Source organism: Filicampus tigris, chromosome 5, assembly GCF_054856515.1.
Source record: "Filicampus tigris isolate MCC_2025a chromosome 5, RoL_Ftig_1.0, whole genome shotgun sequence".
NCBI classification, from domain to species: Eukaryota; Metazoa; Chordata; class Actinopteri; order Syngnathiformes; family Syngnathidae; genus Filicampus; species Filicampus tigris.
In genome coordinates this window covers 13,369,432-13,397,112 of record NC_141221.1, presented here as the reverse complement: position 1 = coordinate 13,397,112, position 27,681 = coordinate 13,369,432, and the positions used below count along the sequence as shown (strand labels likewise).

At 41.7% G+C, this 27,681-nt stretch overlaps 2 protein-coding genes across 6 annotated transcripts in view; both read right to left on the bottom strand.

Moving 5' to 3' along the window:
- Positions 1 to 17,700, bottom strand: part of vps13a (vacuolar protein sorting 13 homolog A) — a 43,384-nt gene extending 25,684 nt beyond the window's left edge. For 4 of the 5 annotated variants that reach the window (XM_086030404.1, XM_086030405.1, XM_086030406.1 and 1 more), the window contains exons 1-33: positions 17,555 to 17,700; positions 15,099 to 15,142; positions 14,987 to 15,029; positions 14,820 to 14,915; positions 13,754 to 13,855; positions 13,435 to 13,544; positions 13,268 to 13,327; positions 12,480 to 12,539; positions 12,285 to 12,365; positions 12,084 to 12,141; positions 11,110 to 11,237; positions 10,798 to 10,904; positions 10,547 to 10,718; positions 9,647 to 9,709; positions 9,424 to 9,562; positions 9,245 to 9,339; positions 8,362 to 8,504; positions 8,063 to 8,264; positions 7,869 to 7,983; positions 6,955 to 7,091; positions 6,765 to 6,897; positions 6,084 to 6,201; positions 5,634 to 5,778; positions 4,447 to 4,555; positions 4,182 to 4,357; positions 3,615 to 3,774; positions 2,395 to 2,474; positions 2,259 to 2,318; positions 1,794 to 1,983; positions 1,550 to 1,666; positions 1,380 to 1,483; positions 1,131 to 1,298; positions 35 to 342 (exon numbers count right to left, since the gene is read on the bottom strand). In XM_086030404.1, the coding sequence (XP_085886530.1) occupies positions 35 to 342; positions 1,131 to 1,298; positions 1,380 to 1,483; positions 1,550 to 1,666; positions 1,794 to 1,983; positions 2,259 to 2,318; positions 2,395 to 2,474; positions 3,615 to 3,774; positions 4,182 to 4,357; positions 4,447 to 4,555; positions 5,634 to 5,778; positions 6,084 to 6,201; positions 6,765 to 6,897; positions 6,955 to 7,091; positions 7,869 to 7,983; positions 8,063 to 8,264; positions 8,362 to 8,504; positions 9,245 to 9,339; positions 9,424 to 9,562; positions 9,647 to 9,709; positions 10,547 to 10,718; positions 10,798 to 10,904; positions 11,110 to 11,237; positions 12,084 to 12,141; positions 12,285 to 12,365; positions 12,480 to 12,539; positions 13,268 to 13,327; positions 13,435 to 13,544; positions 13,754 to 13,855; positions 14,820 to 14,915; positions 14,987 to 15,029; positions 15,099 to 15,142; positions 17,555 to 17,654 (3,923 nt within the window). In that variant the 5' untranslated portion in view covers positions 17,655 to 17,700. Of the gene's footprint in view, positions 1 to 34; positions 343 to 1,130; positions 1,299 to 1,379; positions 1,484 to 1,549; positions 1,667 to 1,793; positions 1,984 to 2,258; positions 2,319 to 2,394; positions 2,475 to 3,614; positions 3,775 to 4,181; positions 4,358 to 4,446; positions 4,556 to 5,633; positions 5,779 to 6,083; positions 6,202 to 6,764; positions 6,898 to 6,954; positions 7,092 to 7,821; positions 7,984 to 8,062; positions 8,265 to 8,361; positions 8,505 to 9,244; positions 9,340 to 9,423; positions 9,563 to 9,646; positions 9,710 to 10,546; positions 10,719 to 10,797; positions 10,905 to 11,109; positions 11,238 to 12,083; positions 12,142 to 12,284; positions 12,366 to 12,479; positions 12,540 to 13,267; positions 13,328 to 13,434; positions 13,545 to 13,753; positions 13,856 to 14,819; positions 14,916 to 14,986; positions 15,030 to 15,098; positions 15,143 to 17,554 lie in introns of those variants that run through there. The other variant, XM_086030408.1, reaches the window with a different exon arrangement.
- A 7,299-nt stretch (positions 17,701 to 24,999) lies between these two features.
- On the bottom strand, positions 25,000 to 26,091 carry foxb2 (forkhead box B2). Its single transcript, XM_086031226.1, has one exon. The coding sequence runs from the start codon at positions 26,089 to 26,091 to the stop codon at positions 25,138 to 25,140; it is 954 nt and encodes a 317-aa protein (XP_085887352.1). The 3' UTR covers positions 25,000 to 25,137.
- Positions 26,092 to 27,681: the final 1,590 nt, after the last annotated feature.

Below are 27,681 nucleotides of genomic sequence, written 5' to 3'. Positions count from 1 at the left end.
TAATAGGTCTAAAAATGCATGTGTGGAGTCGTACCTGTACATCTTGAGGTCCGTGAGCTTGACTTCCATGATGTCCACCACAGGCGGGATCTTGCGGTGACTCTTCGAGGGCTGCATGGCAAAGTGATTCTTGACCGCCAGGAAACCCAGGTCGGCCACTAGGACGTTGGGGGACGAGGACGACTGCGGGACGAAGATGACGGGCGCTTTGAAGTGGACGTTGAGGGCAATGCGAGTGCTGCGCTCCGACAGCTCCTTCACGCCGGACGCCGCCTTTTCGGCCGCCTGCTGGGTCACTTCGGCGACAGCCTCCTTGGCCTCCTGGAAGTTGTTTATGAACGCCTGCAGGGGTGGAGTGAAAGAAATGTTCCACTCTGGCACTTTGATTGCGTTGCCAAACCAAATTATAAGTGAACTTACATTTCCCAATTTAATTCATGGGAATACAATTTATCCATTCCAGCCTCAGAAAAAAAGCTACATTTATATATACAGTACAATAAGAAATAAGTGAAAACACACTTTATAGTAAACATTAGGGGTGGGAACGATAATTCTTTTTTTGATGCATCATTCAGCACATTAAAAATTCGGAATCGATTTATATGTATTAATATTCGATAATTAAAGCTTAAATAAAAAAATTAAAAGCCTGCGCAAGTGATTAAGTGAGTTTCTACGTCAGATGTCTGTGCTAGGCTAAGCTAATACGTGACAAAATGGCGGAACAAGCAAAACCTCATACGAGCGCAGCGAAGTCAACGTGTGAAATATAAATCATTGCTTCTTCCTTGAGTTTTTTGTTTTTAAAAGGGTACCAGTGTTTTGCATGGACTATAAAATGTAAGCCAATGTAGAGTTTCATCGGAATCGGAATCATAGGCCTCTGAATCATCGGCGAATTGAATCCAATCATGGGCCTCTGAATCATAATCGGATCGAATCGTGAGGTACCAATAGATTCCCACCCCTATTGCACAAAGGTATAGTCAGAATTTTTTCAGTGATGTGGCTAAGGTGACATGATGACTCACTAAGGGATGGCTATATAATGATAAAAAACGATTTTGTTTGTATTTATCAACAACAATGCAACAAGCCACAATGGCAGGAATACTTGCGATGCTCACCAGTATGGAGGACAAAAACTTGTTGAGTAAGACAACCTGGATGCATCCCACTGTCAACGTGACTGAGGTGTCAACCTGAGACATGTCAAGGTAGGCCTCGCCCTCGGTCGCATCAGTGTGGTTGATCATCTGGAAGGCAAACACCTCCCTGTCTGCTATAGACACGGCCTAAGAGCAGAGACATCCGGCAAGGGTTTGAAAAGTAAATGAGGCAGCCGTGAAGGTGAGAGGAGATTGACCTTCTTGTACCTTCTTGTAAAAGGCGGTTTCATCGCAGTCAAACACGATGATGTTCTTCAGGTTGGCCAGGACCTTCATCTCTCGCTTCCTCATCAGAACCTCACAAACCAGGCCTAAGAAGTTGAGAGGAGTTCGTAAACCTGGAGTACACAACAGAATGCTCAATTCTTGAATGATACCTTCGATTCTGATCTCCGATATCATGGCTTTCTGCCCTCGAATGTAAACCTTCAGAGAGCGGAGATCGGCTCGGAGGTGCAGATTGATGATGGCAGCGACCTTGGGATTCTTCGGTGCTGTGAGAGCAGACAAACGCATCAAAAGGGAAAAAGACAGCGAGATGAAATTCGAAACAGCACAAATTGCTGTTGTTCTGGAGTGAAATAACCTGGTCAACTACAATAAAATTCAAGTTTACGGTACTTTTTCTCTTGGCAACGGCGGTCCCCTCTTTCTTGCCCTCCTCCAGCTCCTCTTCCTCCGGGATGGCGGGGAGCTCCTCCTGTACGCTCTCCTCCTTTTGGGTGGACTGCGGCACCAGACCATTGAGGTAGTTCATGGTGTTGAGGAGCGCCTCCGTGTGGAGATTCACGTCCAGTGACGAGAAGGTCACCTGACGGCACGGATCGGACGTCATCAGAGGGCAATGTTGACTCCAAAGTCTCACCGTGCCTTTAGAGGTATGCATTGAACCCCTCCACAATGGTGGTTCACCAAACGTAAATTCACCTATTCAAAGTTTTAAATTGTTCTTTTTTTTAGTGGGGGGGTGCCATCATATATGACAATTTTGTCCTCAATGTGTGGGGGGGGGCTCTCTTATATTACAGAAAAAATAAAAAGATGTTAGATCATGTTAAAAATCAGTACGTGTGTATCCAACTTTACCTTGATTAGCTGCTCTGTGTTGTTGTGCAGGGACTTGAACTCAGGCCCGTTTTTTTCAGCCTAAAAACAAATCGTTAATAGTTATTACAAAAAAAAAACAAACTTGGAAAACTAATCTTACAAGCCACTTACTTACTTTTATATACTCCAGTGTGAGCATGTCGACCTCTTTGTTATCCAAAGTAGTGATGAGTTGAATTTCCTTGTTTTCGCAATCTACACAAGTGTGAATATTCAAATATGATTTAATTTACATGGCATATTAAATATATTGACACAGCAGTGATATAAAGGCTAAGTAGAGAACAGTAGCAAGGTCTTATTTATTCACTCTATGTTTTGTGCAAATATTAAAACTCATTATCATATGTATGGCGGCACGGTGGTCGACTGGTTAGCACGTCCGCCTCACAGTTCAGAGGTCGTGGGTTCGATCCCGGCTCCGGCCTCCCTGTGTGGAGTTTGCATGTTCTCCCCGTGCCTGCGTGGGTTTTCTCCGGGCACTCCGGTTTCCTCCCACATTCCAAAAACATGCATGGTAAGTTGATTGGATACTCTAAATTGCCCCTAGGTGTGATTGTGAGTGCGGATGTTTGTCTCTGTGTGCCCTGCGATTGGCTGGCAACCAGTTCAGGGTGTCCCCCGCCTACTGCCCAAAGACAGCTGGGATAGGCTCCAGCACGCCCCGCGACCCTTGTGAGGAGAAGCGGTACAGATAATGGATGGATTATCATATGTCATCTGTCTCACGCACACTTTATTTACTAACAGTAGAATTTTATATATGAGTCAAGCCCTGACACGAATAGCAAAAACGTATGCGTAATTGATGCACTCCCTAAAAATGTTTACAGTTTCCGACAGGCTTCAGTTTTACTTTCCAATTAGACAGGGCTATAGCCTGACTGAAATAGGTTTCTCCTCTCAATTCAAAATTGTTCCTTAGCGGCAAAATGCTACAAGATGGCACAAAAGCAATACTTTTGGATTAGACAGGACATTGGCCAAGCACAAAACAGCTAGTTTGTGATATTATTGGCAGATAGCAACAGTTTCCCCTAAAATTGGCAAATAAATGTGAGTATTGTGTGTTTATTTTGCCGAGTTTGAATTTCGGCTTTGGTCCTCCCATTTGGAGTTTGCATGTTCTCCCCATGCTTGCATGGGTTTTCTCCACTCTAGCTTCCTCCCACATTCCAAACACACGCATGTTAAAGTTAATAAATACTGTACATCTAAATTGTCCATCGGTGTGAATGTGAGCGTGAACGCTTGCTTTTCGCCCAACCCTCACCCGTGTCACAAAGACACAAACGTAACAGTGGGATTGATGCTTTTGAGGGCTAAAATACGGACCTGTGTATTCGGGACACCTGAGGCAGATCTCCTTGAGGTAAGTGTTGGACGTCATGTCAAAGGTGCGCATTTTCAGCTCAGTCCCCAGGCCCTCCACCTCCAAGTGGAGCACGGCCACCTCCTGACAGCTGCCACTGAGGCGGCACAACTGGACAGAGAACTAGAAACAAACAAAAAACATGCAGGTGTTAAAAAAAAACAAAAAACTGTGATATACTTAAATAGCCAAAGGATCAAGAATTACTGCACACTGTTCTCAGCATCGGTGAAATAAGCCTGTTTTGAGGGGGCCGTCGCATCGCAAAAGAACCACCGCTCACCCCGCTAGCTTTGACATGATAAACGGTACATGCTTGAAAATGGACAAATCTTCACCCAGTCTAGCTGACGAGTCACGGCCAGAAAAATGCAGAGAAGGGGCGGGATTATGTAAATCAGATGGCTTGTGATGTCAAAAATCCCACAAAATTCAGGATATCTTGCAGAGCGATACATTGAGAAAAAAATAGCTCACAAAAGATTAACCTGGCTGTGTAATTTCACAATTAACAGGTGGAACAACATCACCTCACTAATTTCAAATGTCATCAGAAAGTCGGTCATGTTCTTCTGCTGCTCCTCCTGCACGACACCCTTCCGTCTGTTCAGGTCGGCGTAGCGCAGCGGCATGGGACTGTCGGAGAAGAAGTGCTGCCCCGTGATGGGAGAGCTGGGGGCGTCGTAGAACAAGTCTTCTTCAGACCCTGAGGAGACCAAACCCCGTTAGCACCACATTAGAGTGCGTGTAAATGTAAACAAGACGAATAATAGGGATGGGGATGCCCAGGCTCACCGAGTGAAGAAATGCTGATGGTCTCACATGACTCGAAAAGTAAAGAGGAGCGCTGGTCGGCCAACTGCAGATGTCTCCTTGTGGAAAGCTGTGGTGTGAACTGCTTGGGCTTCGAAAGGAGACAGTACAAGTCATACAAATATATAATACTGTGACAAATTTGTAGCAATGCAATGATGCAATTGTGCCTGGATTGTGTGGATTGTGTGATATAGACACCACATTAACGTTTAACCCTGCCACACGCTTTAGACACGTTTATAATCAAAACAGACTTGAATGCATTAAAACCCACATCTTTTTTTTTTTTTTTTTATAAACAGATTGCAAACCTATTTGAACATACCCAAAAATGTATGGAACGTACTCCATGTATTTCAGTGTTTGTGGACATAACTATATAATAGGCAGGCCTGAGGGGGTGGTGTGAGTGTCTGGTTGAGTTTTGCTAACAGCAGCTTCTGTGTGGATTGTGCTCATTGTTTTGCGGTTCTCCCAGCGTTCAAAAAATGGCTGAGAAGTGCATCGTGATTGTGGCTCTCAAAACGACAGTTTACGAGTTATTAATTCAACACTAGAAGCCTGTCATTTGACTATTTCTGCTTTACATTTGGCCGCCATACCTCCTGCTGCTTTGGCAGGAGATGGCCAATTTACAAATGAAAGGTGGCTAATTGTAGCCAGCAGAGGTTTTTTTTTGGCAAATATCACCCAGATTTGTAGTTCAATAGTTATTGTAAAAAAGTTGTAAAAACACCCGGGCATTCCAGTGGTTAAACAATGTATCAGTAGAAGTGGATATTACACCTTACGACATTAACAAAGCATTTCCCTAAAATCATGTTTAATCGCTAATTATCCATCCATCCATCGAATTTCACAAAAAAAAATTGCGAAGTTAATTACGCTGTCATTGATACTAATGATGTGGGCACAGATGTCGCTGCTACCGCCTGACAAGAGAAAAGGCATCACAGGCTATTTCTGCACATAAGCATTTCATCTATCAATTTATAAAATAGTCATATATAAATAGTCATTATCGTTTATCAAGGATTTCTTACACGTTGCGACTTTCACTCTTGAGGATTGAGGATACGTAAAACCGCATGGCTGTGCATCTACTTGTCCATTTGCGCAATACCGTAGGTTAACTTCTGTGTCGTGTTGCCCAGGGGTGCGCGCACCTTTGAATATGGGGGCACGCCAGCGTTGGACGGAACAGGACTCGTCTGCGGCAGTGGGATACTGTCCACCAGCTCCAGAACATTTCGAAGTTTAACGTCGGAGATTCGGAGGGAGAGCAGAGGGAGCTCTCCTGACAGCTTGTATCTGGGGGCGGGGGGTTGCGAGTGAGGGGGTGAAGTTGCCTGTTGTCTTACGGTTACATTCATGTCTCAGAAACAGCAATACATTTCCTGTGTCAACATAATCCTTTATCCAGAAGTATCAGAAATGGGAAAGCCAATAAACACTGTTTATACCTCATTATTAACTCCATTAGTCTGACTTTCAATCAAAATTCTTTGTTGAATGCACTTTTACGCACTAATTTTGAAGTAGTTTTAACATTAAAATAGATCAATTCGAGCCGCAACATGGTTATGTTGTCTTTTTTTCCCCATTTTCAAACTTACTTTGCCATGCGTGAGTCTTTGACCACCATGGCCCTGCTGAACTCCATTTTCAAATCCACCGGCTCCAGGATGTGAAGCGGCGACTGCCTTTGCATGCGGGCCTTTTTCCAGTCGTCGTCTAAAGGTTGGGGGAAAGGTTCGACACATCAGTCACACCGTTTATTTCAGCGATTCCCAACCACTGTGCGGCAACATCAGGCAGAAAATCTCACTTCATTAGTCAGAAAAATTGAATGATTCACTACAGAGGTATCTTTTTTCATCTACATCATCCAGCAACGTAGTGAAAGGCAGAACAATTAAATTACACGCTTCAGCGAGATGGCAAAAATTAAGATTACACCGTGTAGGCACCTGTAGCCATTAATGCAACAGAATACCAGCATTCAATTTACTCACATGTTGAGAAAGTAAACATGTGAGTAAATTGAAATAGTAAATTACATTAGAGTAAATTGATATTTGTAGTATTCCCTATATTTTTTAAGCTTGCAATTTGCTTTACGTTTACATACATTTAAAATGTGTTTATATGTAAATTGTAAAGGGAGTGGTAAAACTATACAAAAATAAAACTGTATGGCCTTTTACTGTATATTGCTGCTTTTCACCAATTGTGAATGGGTGAGAAGCATATCCCGCACGATAAACTCAGTTACTGTACTGTATTTACTACTGTACCTGGTTTACTGAAAAGGAATTGCAGGTTGTTGAGCTGGAGGTCGAAGTTGTCGTAAGCTCTCAGCATGATGTCTTCGAGTTTGCTCGAGCCCGCTGACAGCTGAGGCAAATTCTTCTTGCACTGACTGGACATCTACGAATACATTTTTAAATGGAGCTTTTAGAAAACCCCTTGCTGATATTTCCTCACCTGCAAGTGTCCGAGATCCAGCAACACGATGTTCTGGGTGCCGTCATAGAAGCCCGTCTGTGGGATGATAACGTAAGAGGCCAACAGGTTCACCTTCAGGTCCAGCACCTTCTGCGTCTCGATCACATACATTAGCCCTACATAAAAAGATACGGTGTTGTTAAACATAAATATGAATGTCTTGTGAATAACATTGATTGTAATGGATAATGGCTACTAATGGCATATTTATTATGTATCAAAGGAGCTGTCAAATGAACTGCTGATTCTAATTAGAATTGAATTGGCCTAGACGGAGGTCTGTGTACTCAATATACTTGTTAGTGATTTAAAATACATAATTATAAGGGTAGCCATATTGTACTGAGCAGCCAGGATGGAGACACGTGTATTATTTTTGTCGCTATGCTAGTTACCTAGCTACCATTTCATTTTTGGAGATGAGGTTATAATTTCCACTTTGTCATCACTGTTAGCCTCTGAAAAGCCAAGGTAAAGGTAGGTCACACCTCGTAGATTCTTACTGAACTGAAGTCTACCGAGACTTAATTAAGTTTTGACTCTTGTTTTTTTTTTTTTTTTAATACATTTTACAGTTACTGTTGCAGCAATACGTTATAGTGGTTGGCATGTCTTCTTGATTTGAATCTTGGCTCAGGTCATCGCAAATTCCTCTAACATTTCAAAAACATGCATGTAAGGTTTATTCAAGACTTTTAATGGTCCTTCTGTGTGAATGTGTGTTGAATTCATATACTTTTTAGGATATTTTTGTTTGGTGGCGTGCTGTGGGATTTATGTAATGTTAAAACGTGTGCCTAGCCTCAATAAAGTTTGGGAAACACTGCTTTAGCGGCTCTACTGTACCTTACTAATTTGAGTCCCATGAGATTATTGCCGTATAAGCAACTGACCAGTGGCTGTACGGTCTCGGAACTGCTCCAGTTTTATCAGTGTGGCGTTGGTGAGTTCGTCCAGCTGCAGGTCGTCAGGAGGCCTGAAGAAGGCGGCCATGGCGTTCACTGTCATCTGCACGCACAAAGAATACACCCAGACATGTGAACACTTTTGTCACACGGCAAAATAAACTACAGCTGTCTGCACTCACGGCATCGTAGATGATTTCCAGCGGCTGCGATTCAACAAAGAGCCGCTGATTGGCACGTTGACCCAGAGGGTTCGTCTCGAAAAACAGGCTGAGCAGCGGACTTCCTGTTCCCGTGCCGACCGTCCTGGACGACAGGAGGGTGGGAGCGGGCCGTCTACCTGCCAGACCTGTGATCTCGAACAAACTCAGCTCGGCTGTGAATCTGAAGAATTTTATTTTTTTTTCATTATCATTACAATTGAACAACTATATTTCAATGCAATGATGGCCATATAAAAGTGCCATAGAATAAGACATACTTGTTGGCTTGTGCTCCAGATCTTTGTGTCAAGGTGGACATCAGCTCCCCGACAGTCAACTTGATGATCTCGTCTTTGTCCTTGCTGTCTTTGATGGAGACGCTCAGCTTTTCCATGTGGAAATCCACCTTTAAGTCCTCAAACTAGAAAAGAGGAGAAAATAGCAATGAAAGTACTGAGTTTATTATTTCAACTCTCAAGGGGGGACAAATGATGTCAAACTGACAAATGCATTTTTCGTATACAAATAGCTGGATCTCTGAAGCGGCTGCCAACCCATTGCACAAACAAGTAAATATTTTGTGAACAAAGTATTTTCCAAAATGTGGCTGCGATTGGAGCCATTCTGATTTCTGCCCGATCGCGACGTCACAAGACGGCAAATTTGTATACCGGCCTCACAAGGAGGATCTTTGCACTTGACTTGGTAGCATAAGATCTGCCATCTCCTAGTGACAGCTGGACCACGCGGAGGCACAATCACGGTGAACTCAAATGTGAAGCAAAGCTTGTACATTACCTAACAGTGTTAGCTTCTACTAAGCGACACATAGCGTACTCAAATGTTTGGTGAAGTTGTTCTCGGCCCATGACTTAGCAGCTCGGCTGGCTGAAGAGCCGCTGCTTTCAACTAACAGATTACTCATAACCACAATCCTCCCACACTCCAATAGCATGCACGTTTGCTTCATTGAACACTCTAAAAACTGATCGTTTGTCGATATGCGCCCTGCGAATGACTGGCCAACAGACCGCGGTATTCCCCGCCTCTCGCTAAAAGTCTGCTCCAGCTCTTTTGAGAGGACAAGCACTATAGAAAATGGATGGATGGATTTAGGATGCAATTTGTGGATTAATGGAGAGTGTGTGGGAAGAGACTCACATCCTTTGGATAAATGGAATTAGCGGCAGTCTCACTGTATCCGATGGCAGTGTAGAGCCTGGATTTCTCATCAGGAGTTAACAGCTCATCAAAGCCTGTGCGCAAACACATTGATGGATCGGATGGGCTTCAGTCAGAAACCGGATATATGTGGACAAGCACCATTTCCTCCACCCTACCTCCTCCCGTGCTCTTGACTTCCTTCGTTTCAGACTCAGGCTCCGCCCCCCAGTTCCACATCCAACTGATCCACCCTTGAGACTCCTCTTCCTCCATCTTCAAGCCTGGACGGTAAATACGCAAGCCTGCCTTACTCGCCTGAGGAGAGGAACAAAACATGTCATAATTACAGATTTTTACCACATATCCAATCCGAAGCAGGCACAATAGAAATGACTGTACCTCCACTTCAGCCTGTTGTCTGGCTAGTGTGATGTTAAAAATATCAAGTGTCTTCTCAGGCTCCTGAGAACACACACACAATAGAAAATTGTTGACAGGGCAAAAAGCATGACCTATGCCAGTGATGTAAAGTGAGAGAGAGAACAACGAAATGCACTTCAAATTGAAGCTACTATGCCGTAAAGTACAAATAACCTGATCTGCCTGTTGCCATTCAAATAACATACCCAGTATGTACGACCAACTGTACCTGGGAAGCGCTTTACTGCTTTTGTAAAACTCCACTTTTGAATCTTCTGTTGAGATCGCCATCATATAAACGAAGCCTCATTTTTACAGTATCCTTTTTTTCAACATTTTTGTTTGGTGTCGTGCCAAGACATTTTCTAATGTAGACCTTGGTTGCATAAAGGTTGTGAAAAACTGCTTTAACTACTCTTAAAGTGGAAGCCAACCCAAACATATTTTTAAAAAGAATATGTTCTATGCAGGCCAACTAGTTGAAACAAGGCATTCTGATTAATATTGCGTCTGCAGAACATGAGTTAAGCAGCAAAATCCACCTGTTTTTAGCCATCTCTGGGGGCGGCCATTTTGTCACTTCTGTCAACTGAATATGACTTCACAGATGTGCATGGCTCAGATAACGACCAATCATGAAAACAGGTGAGCCGGGATTGGTCGTTACCTGAGTAATTTCAATGTCATTTTCAGTCGATAGAAGTGACCAAATGGCTGCCCCCAGAGATGGCTAAAACAGTTAATGCACCAGGATTCATTTATTCCGCAAATGCAATATTTACCAGAATGCCTTGTTTTAACTAGTAGACCTGCATAGAACATATTCTTGAAACAAATGTTTGTGTTGACTTCCCCTTTAACTCCTAATTTTCGGCCCACCTGCAGTTCCTTGAGTAGTTCCTCACTGGGTTTCTTGCTGGTGATCTTGATCTTGTAGAGCTCGCGGTAGGACTTCACCAGTTTGCGGTGCCGCTGAATGTGTGGCCACGACCACATGTGGAGTCGGGGCTTCACGTCCACCTCCAGGAGGCTCGTGATGGCATAGTTCCACCTGCAGACATCACAGCGAAAAGCGTTACAGTCGTGGGGGATATTACAAAAGAAGAAGACATCGTAGAACAGTGTCTTACCAAATGTTGGCATTGTTGTGAACTAAGACCTCAGGTCTGTACTTTCTATATGGCAGGTTACGTGACATCAAATCCACTGAGCCCAACAGCTCCAAGATGCTGATGTACTAGAAAGAGGACCAGTACAACCATTACTTAGGGCTGGTTCTATTTCCTCCCTGCTTACCGCCACATGCTGTGCTGAAAGCACTGAATGTTTCCTTCACGCACACACAGGAAGCATTCAGTGCTCTCAGCATCACATCTCGTGGTCATTCGTAATTTAGAGAACCGTAGTTACATTTGTAACTTTCGATTAGCACTGCTGCCTACCTGGGGTCTGTTAAGCTCAATGGCCACCTCTCTGAGATTGACCATGAGGTCCACTTTAGGAAATGAGAAGTCCACATCTGACCTGGGATTCATGCAAAGCTTTGCATCCGCCGAGATGGGACGGAAAACTGTGGAGCACCAAAAAAAAAAAAAATTGTGCAATGGTGTGATTATATATGTCAGTGTTGCCCCACCCTATTACAGTTCATCGTTCGTGCAATAGCTGTATTGCGGACAGTCACATTCACTTTTTTAATTTTTTGGATTAGTTTTTACAGAATACATTCACGTCCGAAGCACCGCGTTGACCCATAACATGCCAAGCAACTACTGGAAGAGATGCAACATAATTAACAGCAAGAAGAAGAGTAAGTTTTGACATTTGCAAATTTGTTGTTGCCACACAGCAAAGAAAATATGTGCCTGTGAGTACCATTAACATTTATACTTCTTTCCGGTAGGCCATCTATGGCTTTTCTCATTACATGTCAGCATTAAGATAATGTTTTTTTCTTCCATTAAATTATATTGTTCGGCTGAAACATTTTCGTGTTTAAACAAACAATGATTACTTCTTTGTTTTCTGTGTCAGTTTTCCAGGAACTTTGAATTGGGAAGTGACAAACACCTTGTAGCGAGCACAATTTGCTCTTATTTGAAGAATTGTGTGAGTGACAGTGAGAGCAGGTGGTATGGAATACTTTAAAAAGTGTTTAAGTAAGTTTGTGTGTGTTTTATTAGTCAATAAGGAGTACAACTAAAAAGATTTATATTGTATCGCTGATTGGGTCTAGAATGCATCACTCCCCACAAAGAGCGGTTCGCTGTACTATGAAGTGGTCAGACAGCATCTAAGGAATTAACTCTGCATGGGTTTTGCTTTTTCTTTGGCTTCCGTGTGATTATTTTTTAACACAAGAAACGCATGTGGATGGGGTTTTACTGGAGTTGGTGAAATATGTTCTGACACTCACTGAAATCGCGGTCTGCCGGATGGGAGCCTTTGGGGTCCAAGCTATTCTGGAGCCACAGCTATAGAAAGACCAAGAAAGAGAAGCTCCATTTCATTTTTCACCTGCCAAATATGCTTCTTTGTTCTTTACCCACAGAGTGTGACGCATCAAAAATATGAATAGATTAATTAATATATTAATATTAATAACTTTTTTACTCACCAAAGCCTCGTCTGGACTGTAATTGGAAAAGAGCACAGAGTTGACATTCCAGTAGGCAAACAATTTGTCCAGCTGAACCAACTGAGAGGAAGGAAGCAGCAATTAGAGCAATGCATCCCCATATAACAATATCTAACATTCACATCAGACACTCGCAACGAGAAACCTTTTGAATACTGACATAGTCCTTCCTACCTTGTAGAAAAGCCTCGCATTCTCATCCAAGACAGTCGGCTTCCAGTCCTCATCACAGGTCTATGGGAACAAACGGGTTGTATTATTGAGGGGGAAATGGCATGCCAAAAGTCACAGTTCTATACGAACCCGTTCTATGATTCACAATGAGTATCGTAATGGAATGGAAAAAAATGGGGAAAAAAAAGTTTTTTTCTGTGCATACAGGAAAACATTTATGACATTTGAAACAAAACATTACAAAATCTCATTAATAAAAGATCTCCCCCTCCCTCAAAAGAAAAATGTATATTGTATTACAGCTGGCTTTTTATGGAAGGTACAACAAAAATAGTTTTTCTTTTTAAGAAATGTAAATTTCATATTTAAAATGAAAAACCACAAACTGCTGGCAGTAAATTCTGCAATCGTTGAAAGGTTCAAAACTTAACAATAAATAATATATAGCAGTTGACATTTTCTTTGAAGTTAAGTTAACACAAATAGTGTTATTTTTTATGATTTGATCATTTTATCAACCAAGAAGGCTCATGGTTGTATTAGCTCAATAAGATGCTTCTACTAAACACTGAGCGAATGGTCTGAATACTTGTGAAAGTGTAATATTTCAGTTTTTTTTAATACACCTGAAAAAAACAAATCAATTTCTTTGTGTACAATACATTAATAAGCAAAACAAATGTATGTATTTACCATCACAACGCTAAATAAAAATATAATCTGACAAAATAATAATAACAACAACAACAACAATAATAATGCATCAGATGGATGTCAAGAGAGATTACCTGAAGGCTGAGGTTGCTCAGCGACACGCCAAAGGACAGAGGGCACCGCGGATTGGTGACCTGAGGAAAACAAATAGGTTAACACATTTTGTGAATAGCACACAGAAAAAACTATGTATTTACTGAACTTCTTGACTAAACACACAAACAATGATCTGAATACTCACATCATCCTCATAGCGAATGTGGATATTGGAGATCTTGACTTGAACATTTTTGATGATCTGAGTGACGAGCTTCTCCACAAAAGTGTCTTGCTTCTCCACCGTGGGGTTCTCTGTCAAACAAACCAAAGAGGAGTTAAAGCTGCAAGCTTAAGACCACAGTAATGACGTGAGTGTGGAGTGCGCAACATGTTTTGGCGGTAGTGACCGAGTGGTTGTGTTAAGCTGTTGAGAGCGACAAATAATTGAACAAAACAACTTATTTTCCCCCAGCTTTCCAGTGGGGTGCTACCGAACGAGTTTTGGGGCACACAGGACTAACCTTGCTCAGCGACCTTCAACTTGGTCTCCTCGATCCTTTTCAGCTCCCTCTGTCGGGCTTCCTGCAGCTGCTTCTCCTCCTTTTCCGCATCATACTTGATACCTGCAGGGAAAAGAGCCCATCAAGGACTAAACATACAATCATGCATGATCTCAATAAGCCCTATGCCTCTGTCTTTGCTATTATTCATGTCAATTCATAACACAGTGAACCCCCACTATATCGCAGTCCCCATTTATAATGCAGATTTTTAAGTGATCTGGGGTTTTACACCATACAGGCAAGTTCAAATATAGTGGTATGCACCTTCAGTGTCGACCACGTTGCTTTGACACATGCCAGGCAGCACTTAGTTCTATTTGAAAAGATGCAGCATGATTAACAGCACGAAGAAGAGGCAGAGAAGGTCCGCAACTACAGTAACCTCCAGTAATGGTCGTTGCGCCCAAAAAGCAAAGGGAATATTTATTTTTGCACGCTGTGTGTGTTGACGTAGCAGTTTAACGCATGCGCTTTGACGCAGATGAGATAGAGGGGGGAAAAAAAACGTTGAGTAGTATTGCCTACCAAGTTCACTTTCAAAATGGGAGGGGGGGGGGAAATCAGAGCATAATAAAAATATGAACTTCAACTCAGGACATTTTAACAGTTTTTGTTGAATGTAATGGCACCCCACTGAAAAAACAAAACGGCAACACTAGCACAAATACACAGAAAAGCTAGCACATCTTGTGAGCACATATGCTAGTCTATTTTATGTGCGCTCATATGTATAATGAGGCTCTTTGCAATAATAATTTTAAAATGTTGGCTCTAGTTTTAAATGAATGCTTTAACGTGACAATAGTCATTCTTATTGGAACTCTTAACTTTAAAGAATGTGCCCTGTAAAAGAAAGCGAGTCAGTTGAATTTACAGAATACATGCACGTTACGGCGCATGGTCAGGTTGGTATCATGAACCCCGCATTATATTAGACTGGTTAACTTCTGCCTAATGGTTTGGCGGGGGACCGTTAAGGATTCTGGAAAAAATTATATTGTTCATAATGGGAAATCTTACATACTTGCTGTTGGGACAATGAGCAGATAGACGCCATCTAGAGTGGCCTCCACTGACTGGGTGTAGAGGTTCTTCCAGGGAATCTGGAGTTTCAATCGCCCTATTGAGATAAAACTAGTAAGAAAAATGTGTCTCTGTGAGAAAGAAACCCTTAAAACCAAACAATCTCACCTATGTGTCCCGCTCTCACTTTAAAGGGAATGTCAAGCTGACTCTGTGAGAAGGGAAAAAAAGTGCATGAACTGCTATATTCCAACACATACATTTTAGGCACGTAACTTACCAAAGCATTCTCCTTAATTTCAAGATTTCGAAGCGTGACATCACCTGTCAAAAAAAATAGAGGAATCTAGTTACCGATTGCTACCACGCAACATCCTGACCCTCCAAATACACTCGAGCTAATGTACACTGATTACACTAATAACATGGCAGAAAAAACTACACTAATAACATAAAACAGCTAGTTTACAAAAGCACAGCCTGTATTTCCAACTCAGCGATATGGTTGCTCTATTTAGCGACCAAAATTGACTAGCGAATTTAATTCCCACTAAGAGACACACAACATAAGCAGAATCACTTTCAAATTGGTTTTCATATGACAAGAAAGGAGCCCGTTGGCTCCTTTAAACTTATTCTAAATACAATCAGTGTCATTTTTTTTCTTAAAGAAAAGGGGAGGCTGGGACATTCCTTATTATGGGTAAAGTGAACCAACCCAATTTTTTTATTTGAAGGCCATATTGCCCGGCCCTACTCCATTATAACAAAAGGCCCCAAGAAACACTTACACTATCAAACAAGAAGGCTTTTGACATTAAAGCCCATTGACTTGCTTCCAATGCTTGTGCATTATTGAAGACAATCGGTACTCATTTCTTATCGCTATAGGCCCCGAGAGGCATTAGGCCAGTGTTGATTTTGTATCAACTAGAAGATGGACACTATTGCGCAACAACATCTATAACAACACAAAATAAAGTCTGAAAGGAGACATTATGTTCTGCATTTTTTCCACAATTTAATGTTTTCCAAATTACCAGAAGTATTCTTAACATGTCTGTGGCATGAATTTGTCTAGGGATCAGGAATTAGAAGATATATTTTTACCAGGAGCATACAGTCAGGCTCTTCAAGGTCTTCTCTGCTGCACTAAACACTCATGGCTGGCCAGCTCCTAGTCTGTTGCTTTTTTTTTTTTTTTTGTCTGATCATATTTCAGTTTCTGTGTTGACAACTGAAGGAAATCTGCCCAAAGCCTTCAGCATACCGAGTGCTGGTGTTGAACTCATGCATTTAGTTGCGTATACTGCACGCATGCACAGCATGCGTGAGTTATATGGCCAGCTAAGACAGACATTCAGGAGGAAAGAATGGAGGTCTGCATCAACATCTCTGGTGAGTATGATGCATTTTATTTAAAGTTGTTTCTGTTTTTGTCTTGTTATGGATAAATATTGATTGTGAATTTCTATACTGTAAAGTGTTTTTAATTTATAGACATTCCATTGTATGAAGATAAAGATGGCGTTTATTAGTCCCACAATGGGGACATTTTACTGAAGTAAATGTATAGGTCACACAGAGACGGCGGCATAATGTAGCAGTTAATGTATAACATTAACAGCAAACATTCCTAAACATATATATGTAAATATACGCAGTAAATATGTGTATATACACATCTGTACAGACTACCCACTGTTCTTGTTAAACAGTCTGACGGCAGCAGGCAGGAAGGAGCAGCACAATCTCTCCTTTGCATAGCGTATTATCACTTGTGTGAAGGTTCATGACTATGCCACCAGAATGCATTTGTCAATTTTGCTGGTGGTGGAGCCTGACATGGCCCAACACAATTAACTCCCATGTTGACACCTCATCTGAACATTATTATAAAATGATCTGAAGTTATAGCTAATCAGTGACAACACTGCAGCTCTGCTTGTCTATTAGTTTTGATATCAATGTGCTTCCACACGTCAAAGTGATTCTTTCACTTCGGTCAGCCTAATTGCCAATTCATTGGCTAAGACACTCGGTGTGGGGAATTGATGATTAGCCCCAATGTTTCGTTACAGTAAGGAGAAAGTGCAGAATGACTCGCTTATGGACACATTTTTGATGGTAAGAAAAGATTTATATGGTCTATTTTCTATTCCGCTTCTAATCCGAACTATGGTCATGGGTAAGAGCAATCGTTATTTTGTACAACACTAAGCTATAACGGCCACTCACTCAGGCATCATGCATGTTTTCGGAATGTGGGAGGAAGCCAGACCACCAACAAACCTCTTAAGTAGCGACTCAAAGTGCAGACATTCAGGAAGATTACGCTGCGACATATATTTGAAGCGTCTTGCTTGTGTGCAGGACTCTTTGTTCAAACTCATGAAACTGCGAAAGGGTGTGACTCTTTTTAATCCTGCGAAACTCGCTCCAGTAACGCCATCAATTAGCTTTGCACAGGAAATCGTTGTTGAAAAAACACGCATATCTGTGAGAACTTCTACCCACTAATTTATCTGTAACAGCAACAGCATTCGGCAATAGTTCCCGAGTCCTACCGGACTGCTTTGGTCCATTTAAGAGGGGTCGTCAAGATGACACATGACAAAAAGAGGAGCTCCAAGCTAACGTCAATCCAACGCTAGCACGCTAGCTCCGCGCACTATGGCACCGCCTCGGTTACAAAAATAAATAAAATAACCAAAAACACAAAACAAGTTAAATTACCTCCCCAGATGCCGAGTTTAAGCTGCGAGCTGTCAAGATTAACCACGTAGTCGCCCAGAAACCTGTTGAGAACGTCTACCACGACGCTTTCGAAGACCATTTTGGAGCTCTTCTCATCTACCTGTCACCATGTTTACATTCAGGCGTCTGACTCTCTTCTGCTTTGACCGACGTAACGTACGTGACGGTGGGCGGAGTCGTGACGTCACCACGGCAGTCCCAACCTGCGACGCCCACTGTTGTACCTTCTCCACTGCTTTCCGACTAAATCACAACACATAGACGATTGTCTCTCTTATGCATTTAAGTGTTTAAACCAAGAACAATCAACCTGAGTGATGCAGAGATGATGTCACGGCATCAAGAGTCACAGTATACTTAACTTACAAAATATCCAATCGGAGTGCTCTGATGTCATTCCCTATGCAGCTCACAGGAGCTAATCGCTAATTTACTTATTTTCTATCTATCTATCTATCTATCTATCTATCTATCTATCTATCTATCTATCTATCTATCTATCTATCTATCTATCTATCTATCTATCTACTCATTGCAATACTTAAATTCAAATTGATACGAAAAGCTGTTTGACTTTATTCATTTTTGATAAATTATTATTTTGTTGGTTATTTGTTTACAATTTAGTCGTACTGATGTAATTTCATTCTTTTGCTGGTTGAAAATTACTAGTTACATCGATTTAAAACATAAACGTTTTTTAAGTGCTTTTAAAAAAAGAGAAGAACCATGGCGTTGTTACATTTCTGATAGGAGTTTTTTTATACAGCGGCTCAGCGTTCTCCCCGTTCCGACTCACCCATAGAGTTAGCAATTGTGGTCATTTCATACACCGGAGTGGCCGCCATCTTGCGTGAGTCATTGCGTCAGAACTTCGGCAATGGTGGCACATCACTGTTGCTTGGGGTTGCACAATCACCAAACAATAATTCAAAGATTGGTATTACCTTTCACATGTAGGATGAATTGTTGTATCGCTGGTTCAATCCATATTACATCAGCTGGAATTGTTGAAATTGAAAATATATTGTATTCCCTTCTTCTCAAAGTCCCAAAACAACTGTGAGGGCAGTTTTATTGTAATGCATGAAGTATGGGATTTTGATAGAAATTATTTGCATTCCACTTAACTTTGGTGGTTTACAAATAAACAGTATGATGTTTAACTAGCATGGTCTTATGCCTTCTTCCACTAGAGGGCACACTGGAATTGAATTTAACGTCCTTTCCTTTCCTACTCCATTAGTGTAGGCTACTCTTGTACAGTGGACAGTATAGACGCCATTCAGCTTCATCACAAAATAAAAGTAAAATCAAAAGTACCCATCAGGAAAGTCTTAAACCATGCTGGATTGTACTTTACACGGTTTCCATTCAGACCCGGCCATACAAGTGTTAAAAAACCCAGACGTATCCATTTCATGTTTGTCCATCGCATAAAATTGTCAATGCAAAATCAAAATAGCTCGAAATCATATTTTATGAACCCGTTCAAAGGTTCTGCTAAAGCTTGAACACAATTGCATTTTTTTCACCACCACCAAGCATAATGATAATAATAATGCATCAGTTTTATATAGCGCATTTCATGTAAATTAGTAACTTTGAGCTGGGCAGTATGGCCTTAAAATAAAATCAGATTTTTGTTTTGTCACATAAAAAAGAAATGTCTATTTATTTATGTATTTATTTGTTTATTCATTTATTTATCTTGACAACAAACAATCTTTTAACCCCCCCCTCCACCCCACACATCCCTCACCTCCGCCTTCTCAACATTAACTTACTGCAACTTTCAGAGAAAGAAACATCACATATACTATACATATCAACTTCTCCCATGCACATGCTGCTTATTCTTCATCTAATCTATTAGGAATCACTCAGTAGTAATCACTACTTCTCAATATTAGATCCAATTTCTGCGACACAGCGAGCCTTAATATCAACAATGCTCTGTGATAATTGGCTGGTAAAAACATCATGATGTGGAATAGCACCCTCTTTGCGTGTGTGAGATGGAATACAAATGTCATGAATTAATTGGAGGAGTGTGAGAGGGCCCAGACAGAGGTCAGCTGGCTTTTTGCACGTATGAAGCTTGACTTTATTACGCTAATAAAAGCCAAAGTGCTCACTTGTGATGCAGAGATAAACCATTACGACTCCGAGTATGACTTCGCCTCGGACGATACTTTGTGTTCATGCTATAATTAACACACAAAAAAAAATCATCTCGCAAATACCTCAATATTTTAATGCTTCACATCCAAACATCCACTGATATCCACCCTAATGCAGTGTTCTTCCTCTAAATTGTGGTTCATTGTTCAAGCCCCCGCTATATCACAAACATTTTAAGTGAACATGTTTTAATGTGTTTTTACAGTGTGTAGTACAGGAAAGTCCCATGACTCTACTTGAAGACAGTGTAATTAACATTCATCTATCCATTATCCGAGCCGCTTATCCTCAGCATGGAGGAAAAGGCAGAGAAGATCCCCAATTAAACTGTAGTAATACCAAAGTCGTCGTTCCCATGGAGCGGAGAAGATTTATGCCAGTGAGTATTGTTATATGCTCTTTTTGTATGTGTTGCTGCAATGTGTTAAAGCAGCAATTGTTTAAAGGTTTGTAATTTTCATAACAGCTATGCTGATTTCCATTAGCCCGTCTATGTTGTTTCGCATTATTAGGGGTGGAGTAACCATTGGGAATGTTGTGAAAATACTTAAATCTTCCCGAATGGTCGGTGTGTTTCCGGGCCGGTCTTGACCATCATGGCCGTCAGCATCCGTCCATCCCAGATGTTTCTTTGATTGCTACAAAATGTGAACCATGTATACTAGATGCACAGGTGATGCTAAATTCTCAAAAATTGGAGCTTGTGTGTGTAGGCAGAGCACTGCAATTAAGTTTGACTCGCCAAGTCTTTAACAGTTAATATTAGTCTTTCTTGTGGTTATAGATCGGCCAAGATGAGTGTTAATGAATGATATGCAAATGAATCTCCAAACAATTGTGTTTTGCAGCGTGTATGAGTTATGGTGATTAAAAAAAGAATTAAGACACTCGTTATGATGGCCTGATCATTAAAACAACACATGTAGAATTTACACCTCTGGCCTTTGTGAAGTGTGCTTAATTTCCACTAATGCCGCATTGCCTATGCAACACCGTAGTTTCACTTGTGACACGAATACACCTCTGACCTCCATGTTTTATTCAGTCACTCAAAAGGCTCAGATTACAGATTTTCAACTCAAATTTTATACAGTGATTTGTTTATTTGAATTTTGTGTTATATTGTTGTCACTTTACAAAAGCAACTTTCTGATGAAAGTTCAATTGCATTGGCAAAAATCCACAGTCAAGCAGTCTCGATAGCGTAGTTCTTCAAGTAGTTCTTGAGATAAAATACAGGTGTAATATCGGAAAATGTAGCAAAATAAAGTGTCATTTCAAAATGTGATTGCCCTCAATGTTGCAACCCGAAACCTGGGAAAATATTCTAGCAAAATTTTCTGGCAAACTCTTTTCGAAAAGGATGCCTGAAAAGTTGTAGTCAAATGTAAATGTGCACGGTGTCTCATGAGGCTTTAACAAATCTCATAGATTTCAGATCAGTGAGCATCGAAGTATGCCACATTATGATTTTAAGCAGTGTATTTTTTAATGATATCACAGAAGGGTACCAATAGGAGGATAGGATAACCATAGAGAAGAAAATTATATTTATTGTGACATCCAAGATAAAGGTGTCACTGTCCTGGCTGCTCAGTACAATACACTCTGTAGTTTATTTAGGTTGACATGAATGGTAAAAGCGGAGCAGAATATCCTGTTGGTTAGGTTTTTCCATCTTCCTCTAAAGAAGTTTAAATTGCCACTAGGTAAAAATTGTCCACATGCATAGGCATCCAGTCCAGGGTGTGCCCCGCCTCTCGCCGGAAATAAACTGGGATAGGCTCCAGCCCCCCTGTAACCCCACTTGAAGAATCTCTCTATTCGACCACAATTTGAGGAAATACAGTAACTTTTACTATGAAACATGTGCACACCACCTAGAGAACAGACATGGCATCTGTAAAGCGGATGTTTACGTTACAGTTTAAAGTGCCTCTGTATGCAGCACGGAGCATTTTGAGAATTTTTTATTATTTTTCATAGTTTGAAAAATGCATTTGTACAAATAAGTAAATGCAGCACAGCGTGTTAGTGGTTTGCTCTTCTGCTTCACAGTCAAAAGGTTCTGGGTCCAAGTCCTGCTGCTTGTGTGGGTTTGCGTCAGGTACTGCAGCTTCCCCCTCAACGGTATTATGATCGCCATTCTATTTCCATTATTTTCTATAGGTAGAGAAATGTTGGTCAACTATCGTTTTGGCACTTGTGTTCAACTGTAGAGGTTCGCACTCCACACTATTCACAATGTGTATACAACCAACCCCCCAAAAAACGTATATACAATACACTGTCATTCCAGTTTTCAACAGATCATTGAGGGCAATAATGTCTGCATTATTACTCCTTTTGTGTGTTAATTAGTGGCATTTAATTATACTGTCGTGCAGTGAGGCTTATTAGAGCCTGCTGATTAGAGAATTAACACACACATGCACGCATGCATATGCACACTCTCACACACACACAAACTTGAACTGTCCCTCCATCCGTATAGTGCTCGTCCTCATTGAGGGGTGCACTCGATGTTCGAGACGTTGTTCATCCTGGACTGGTCACAGGCCAATTGCAGGGCACATACAGACAAATAAGCATTCACACTCACATTCACATCAAAGGACAGTTTTAGAGTCTTCAGTTGACATAAGAAGCATTATTTATTTTTTTAATGTGAGAGTGAAATTGGAATACTGAGCAAGCTGAGATTCAAACCCCAAACCCCTGAACTGTGAGGCAGACATGCTAACGCAGGGGTCTCAAACTGAATTCATGTCAGGGCCACGGGAGATAGATAGGGCATGTCTGGGCCGCATCAGGTATTCTGCAAAAATGGGGTTCAAGTATTCAAAAAAAATACAACTAATCCAGCCGTCTCAATATTTTTAAATAACATTTCAGAACTGCAGATTTTCAGAACGTGAATAGGATTGGTGACCAGGTGCTCCCTCCCATCTCTCTGCTCTGCATATACATCAGCACGTTTGGTAATGACGTCTGATTTTTTTAAAAAATCACTGTAACTTTCTCTGTGCATTCAAGACATGTCGGGCGCCCCCATCATGTGGGTAAAAAAAAAAAAAAAACTATTTTCTTGAAATTGTCTGTACTCATCGCTAACCTTTCTCTTCACAGCAGGTTTTGAAAAATTCATGACATGATTTGCCGAAAGCTGCACTACCCTAAAAACAGTTGGGTCAAAAATAACCCAATTTGGGTCAAAAACGATCTATGTACTATTCTTGTGTCCATTTGACCCAACTTTTTGTGCAAAACACCCCCAAAAATTGGGTCGTTTTCAAAACAACCATAAAATTGGGTTGTTTGGTTTCTGAGTTTTGTCATGTGACGTTTGCAAGCTGAGCCCGGAAAATGACAACTGTGATGTCATTTTCAGTCGACAGCAAGTGGCAAAATGGCCACCCCCTGAGATGTATAAAAACAGGTGGATTTTGCTTCTTAATTCATATTCCACAAATGCAATATTAATCAGAACTCCATGTTTCAACTAGTGGGCCTGAATAGAACATATTATAATTTTGAGTTGATCTTTAAACTGAAAATTAAAAAAAAAGATAATTTGGCAAGCCTGTGAAAGCAATATGGGAGACATGAAAAACTGTAACTCAAGAAAATTATTATCCATCCATCCATCCATTATCTGTACCGCTTCTCCTCACAAGGGTCGCGGGGCGTGCTGGAGCCTATCCCAGCTGTCTTTGGGCAGTAGGCGGGGGACACCCTGAACTGGTTGCCAGCCAATCGCAGGGCACACAGAGACAAACATCCGCAGTCACAAACACACCTAGGGGCAATTTAGAGTATCCAATCAACTTACCATGCATGTTTTTGGAATGTGGGAGGAAACCGGAGTGCCCGGAGAAAACCCACGCAGGCACGGGGAGAACATGCAAACTCCACACAGGGAGGCCGGAGCCGGGATCGAACCCACGACCTCTGAACTGTGAGGCGGACGTGCTAACCAGTCGACCACCGTGCCGCCGAAAATTATTATAGCTGATTTAATTAATTATTTAAAGAAAATATTGTAATAAAAACAAAAAACAAAAAAATCGCAACTTTGAATCACTATTCCTGCTGACCCGAACTTGAACTTATTAAACGAACGCTCCATCAGGTTCTCGGAGAGGTCACAACCATGTTTGTGTATCACTTCGTGTGCATGTGTGCTCTGCTTGTTATCCATAACACCAAATAGGTTTTTAATTTTTTCCACCCCCACGCCCTCCTCCTCCTCTCTTGGCCGGCTGGTGCATGTCAATTATTTGCTCAGAGGCTGGTGCGACAATGGGGGGGGATGCCGTCTTCAGGAGCCTTTGGGATGCTAAGCAGGGAGGATGGTGGGGCTTAGATAGAAGTCACTCTCAGTGATGCTTTGTACACAGAGAGAAGAGGCGATCTTCAAAGCCTTTAAACGCCGTCAAACAAAAGAGGGGAAACTTGATTCCGATCCCCGTTTGAAGAACATATCCGACCATTTATTTGTGACATCATACACGCTTCAGCTGGGGTGTCCATCACACCGTGTTTGTGATTTATGCCATGTTTTGAGTGTTTGCACGAGTGTAGGAGAGGGTCATGACTCAAATCAGCCTCCTCGTCATGCCTCGCATTTAATAATGCCCATTATGCTTTGGATTTTTAGATGCAAAATAACCTCCAAATCAGATAGTGTCAACACATTCTAATACTTGCATTTGCAGGGAGGTATGATCATCCATCCGTATAATAATTTTACAAACTCAATATTTTCTTCAAGCAAAGTAGCCCACTTCAGTGCATGCAACTAATTGATTTATACTTTTCTTAAGGAAACACAACTTTAGTTTTAACATAACTTCCTCCTCTATTCAATATTTTTAACATCAAATTATATCACTCAAATCAAAAGGATTTTTTTTTTTTTACATCTGCATGGTCCTCCCCCCCAATAACTAAAATTCCAGAGTGTAATGAAATGTCCAGTATTTTCCCATTCACTGTCACAAAATGTGCCCATAAATAATTGAATCAAATCATTGAAACGACACTGGAGGACAATCAGTTGTTTCTTCTTTATAAATCTTCAGATAAATAGTTCTCATACAAGCAATACACTGCTACAACCAAGCATAAAAAAGTGTCTGATTGGGAGAAATAACAGGCTACGCAATGCAGTTGATTTCAATATAATGTACATTAAATTTGGGAGATAGTTTCCTACTAAATTTCTTTGGGTTCAGCGTGTCTGATTATATTGATATGATGAATCGTAAAATTACATAACTGTGCAAACAAAAAGGTACATTAGGCTACACATATTTTTAAGACAGTTTTCAACCTTTTTGTTCCTCTTTTGCTGTGCAGCCGCATCCACCATGTGATTAAGAAAGAAGGAGGGCCGGGTGTAGGAGGTTGCCCTTCCCTTCTAGAGCATCACCTTGGTGGGATGAGGAGGAGGTGGAAGTGGTGGTGCAGGAGGAGGAGGCCGGGATGCACATCCCGCTCAGACCGTGTGACACGAGAGCCGGCGTGGGCTTTATCGGCACTGGCACGGCGGGTAGCGCAGGCCCGTTGGCACTGGGGTGGTGGTGGTGGTACAGGCTTTTTGCCGGCACCCCAAAGGACGTGTACTCCGGGGACGGGGCCAGAGTCTCGGACAGCATCCCGACGTGGGGCCACACGGAAGTCATCAGCTGAGGGGGCACCGGGTACCCCAGGTGGTGCATGACTGAGGTGAGTGGCACGACGCCCTTGTAGTCCCGGCTAATGATGTTCTCGATAGCAAACGGGTGTTTAAAGCCACCCGGCTGGGTGCAGGCGATACCCCCGTAGCCTTGAAAGTGCGCGGGCGTCGTGGGCGGGTGCATAAGGGGCAAGCGGCCGGAGGGCTCCTGCTGGCCAGGCTTGCCGCCGTGCTGCAGGTGGTGATGGGGGTGGTGGTGGTGGTGATGGAAGTAGTGCAACATGGGCGAGCTCTTGCACGCCGCCAGCTCGGCGCGCAGCACCTTGAAGCGTTTGCGGCGACGCAGGAAGCTGCCGTTCTCGAACATGTCGCCGCAATCCGGGTGGAGGGCCCAAAAGCTGCCCTTACCAGGCTGGTCGGGTCGCCGCGGGATTTTGATGAAGCAGTCGTTGAAGGATAGATTGTGCCGCAGGGAGTTCTGCCAGCGCTGCGTGTTGTCTCTGTAGTAGGGGAAGCGGTCCATGATGAACTTGTAGATGTCGCTCAGGGGCAGCATCTTGTCTTGGGAGTTCTGGATAGCCATGGCCGTGAGGGAGATGTACGAATATGGAGGCTTCTGGTCACTGTAAGAGTTTTTCCCTGGTCGTGGCATGACCTCTTTCCTTTTTCTTTTGTCTTTTTTTAAAAAAAACTTCAAAACAGCCGTTTCAGAGTAACTTCCCCACGGAGAGATTAGTCACAAATGACCGAGCCATTGGAGGAGCTGCAATGAATAGTTAGAAAACATGTTCCTACATCACTCGTGGAGGGGAAAAAAAAACTTGTGCGTAAAAGTGCCGTGCGTAAAAGTGCCTGCCCTTGCGTAAAAGTTGCTGGAGACGTCCGCCTTTTGCTCGCTTGCAAGCGTTGTGGTCCAACTTTCGTCTCTCTCTCCTCTTCATATGCGATGCTCTCAATTCCAGTTGGTTTTTGTTTCTGTGAGACCCCCGCAGGTCTGTGACGCTGCTATTATCTAGACACTTTAAAAATGACACGCAAGGGTAGTTGTGTATGGATGTGTGGGAGGGGGAGAGAGAGAGCGAGAGAGATTTATGAATAAAAATGAAGAATGAGGAGGGTATTTAAAAAAAAACTCCCTATTGGCACAATAAACATACTGATATAGAGAGATATAAAATACCAGCATTGACAGTAAATTGACTTTAATTTGTTCCATGACCAGGCTCCTAATTTATTGATTTCCCTCATCAAAATGAATCAAAATGTAATTAATTTGTTCAAGCCCCTGCACCAAAAAACGCCAACATTTTCATTGTGTTTTTAATACAGGAAAATATCACTTCTATTGTACAAAAGCATATAGAGAGAATGTAAAATAAACTGGTTTATACTGTATGCACTGTAGTGTGTCTTTAAGGGGCGTGGCCTTGTGAGTAACACCAGCAGCTGGAGTCGTAGTTGCTCCTTGCAAGTGTTCTCATTTTGCATTTGAGTGTTCGACTATTTGTGCCATTCAATAAATGTCTGGAATTGGAGACTGTGGCACTCCTTGCCCACATGCGAGGGCATTAGAGTACCTTAATTGCTCCATTTTTTTTCATGTGATGTCACCACAGGGTAGAAGTGATAAAGGGTAAAATGAAAATATCTACAATGATAATGATGGAGCAGCATAGCATTTTGAAAAAAGACTCAAAAGTCATTAACTCCAAAGTTTGTTTATTCTTCATGTTTCTCTTGTCAGAACAGTGGTCCTTACAGAGGAATCTCCAAAAGTGAGTGTCCCTGAAGTTGTACGATTTGGAACCCATCCCAAATTTGCAGGGAAAAAAATTATGCTTTTCAAATCACACAACGTGGAACACTTCATCTTATTTTAAGAGACCTCAGATCAGTGAGCATTTAAAGGCGTAACGAGCATAACGTCAATTTACTTTGTGTGTGTTATTTGTGTGTAATGACATCGCAGAAGGGTACCACCCCAAAAAACTCACTTAATACCCCCTATGCATGAAATTAAACAGGAAGTCAGAAATTTTGGTTTAAAGCAGCCATTGCAAAGCAAATTCCAGGCCTTTACTTTTGATACACCTAATAGGGAATTAGTGATTCCCTCACAGAAAGTTACCCGTGATGACAAAAGAAATACTGTGAGGATAACATGACAATTGAAATTGTTAGATTGTAAGATTATTATCTTAACTCTTATTAGATTTCTATTTCTATGTGCTCTTAAAAGGTA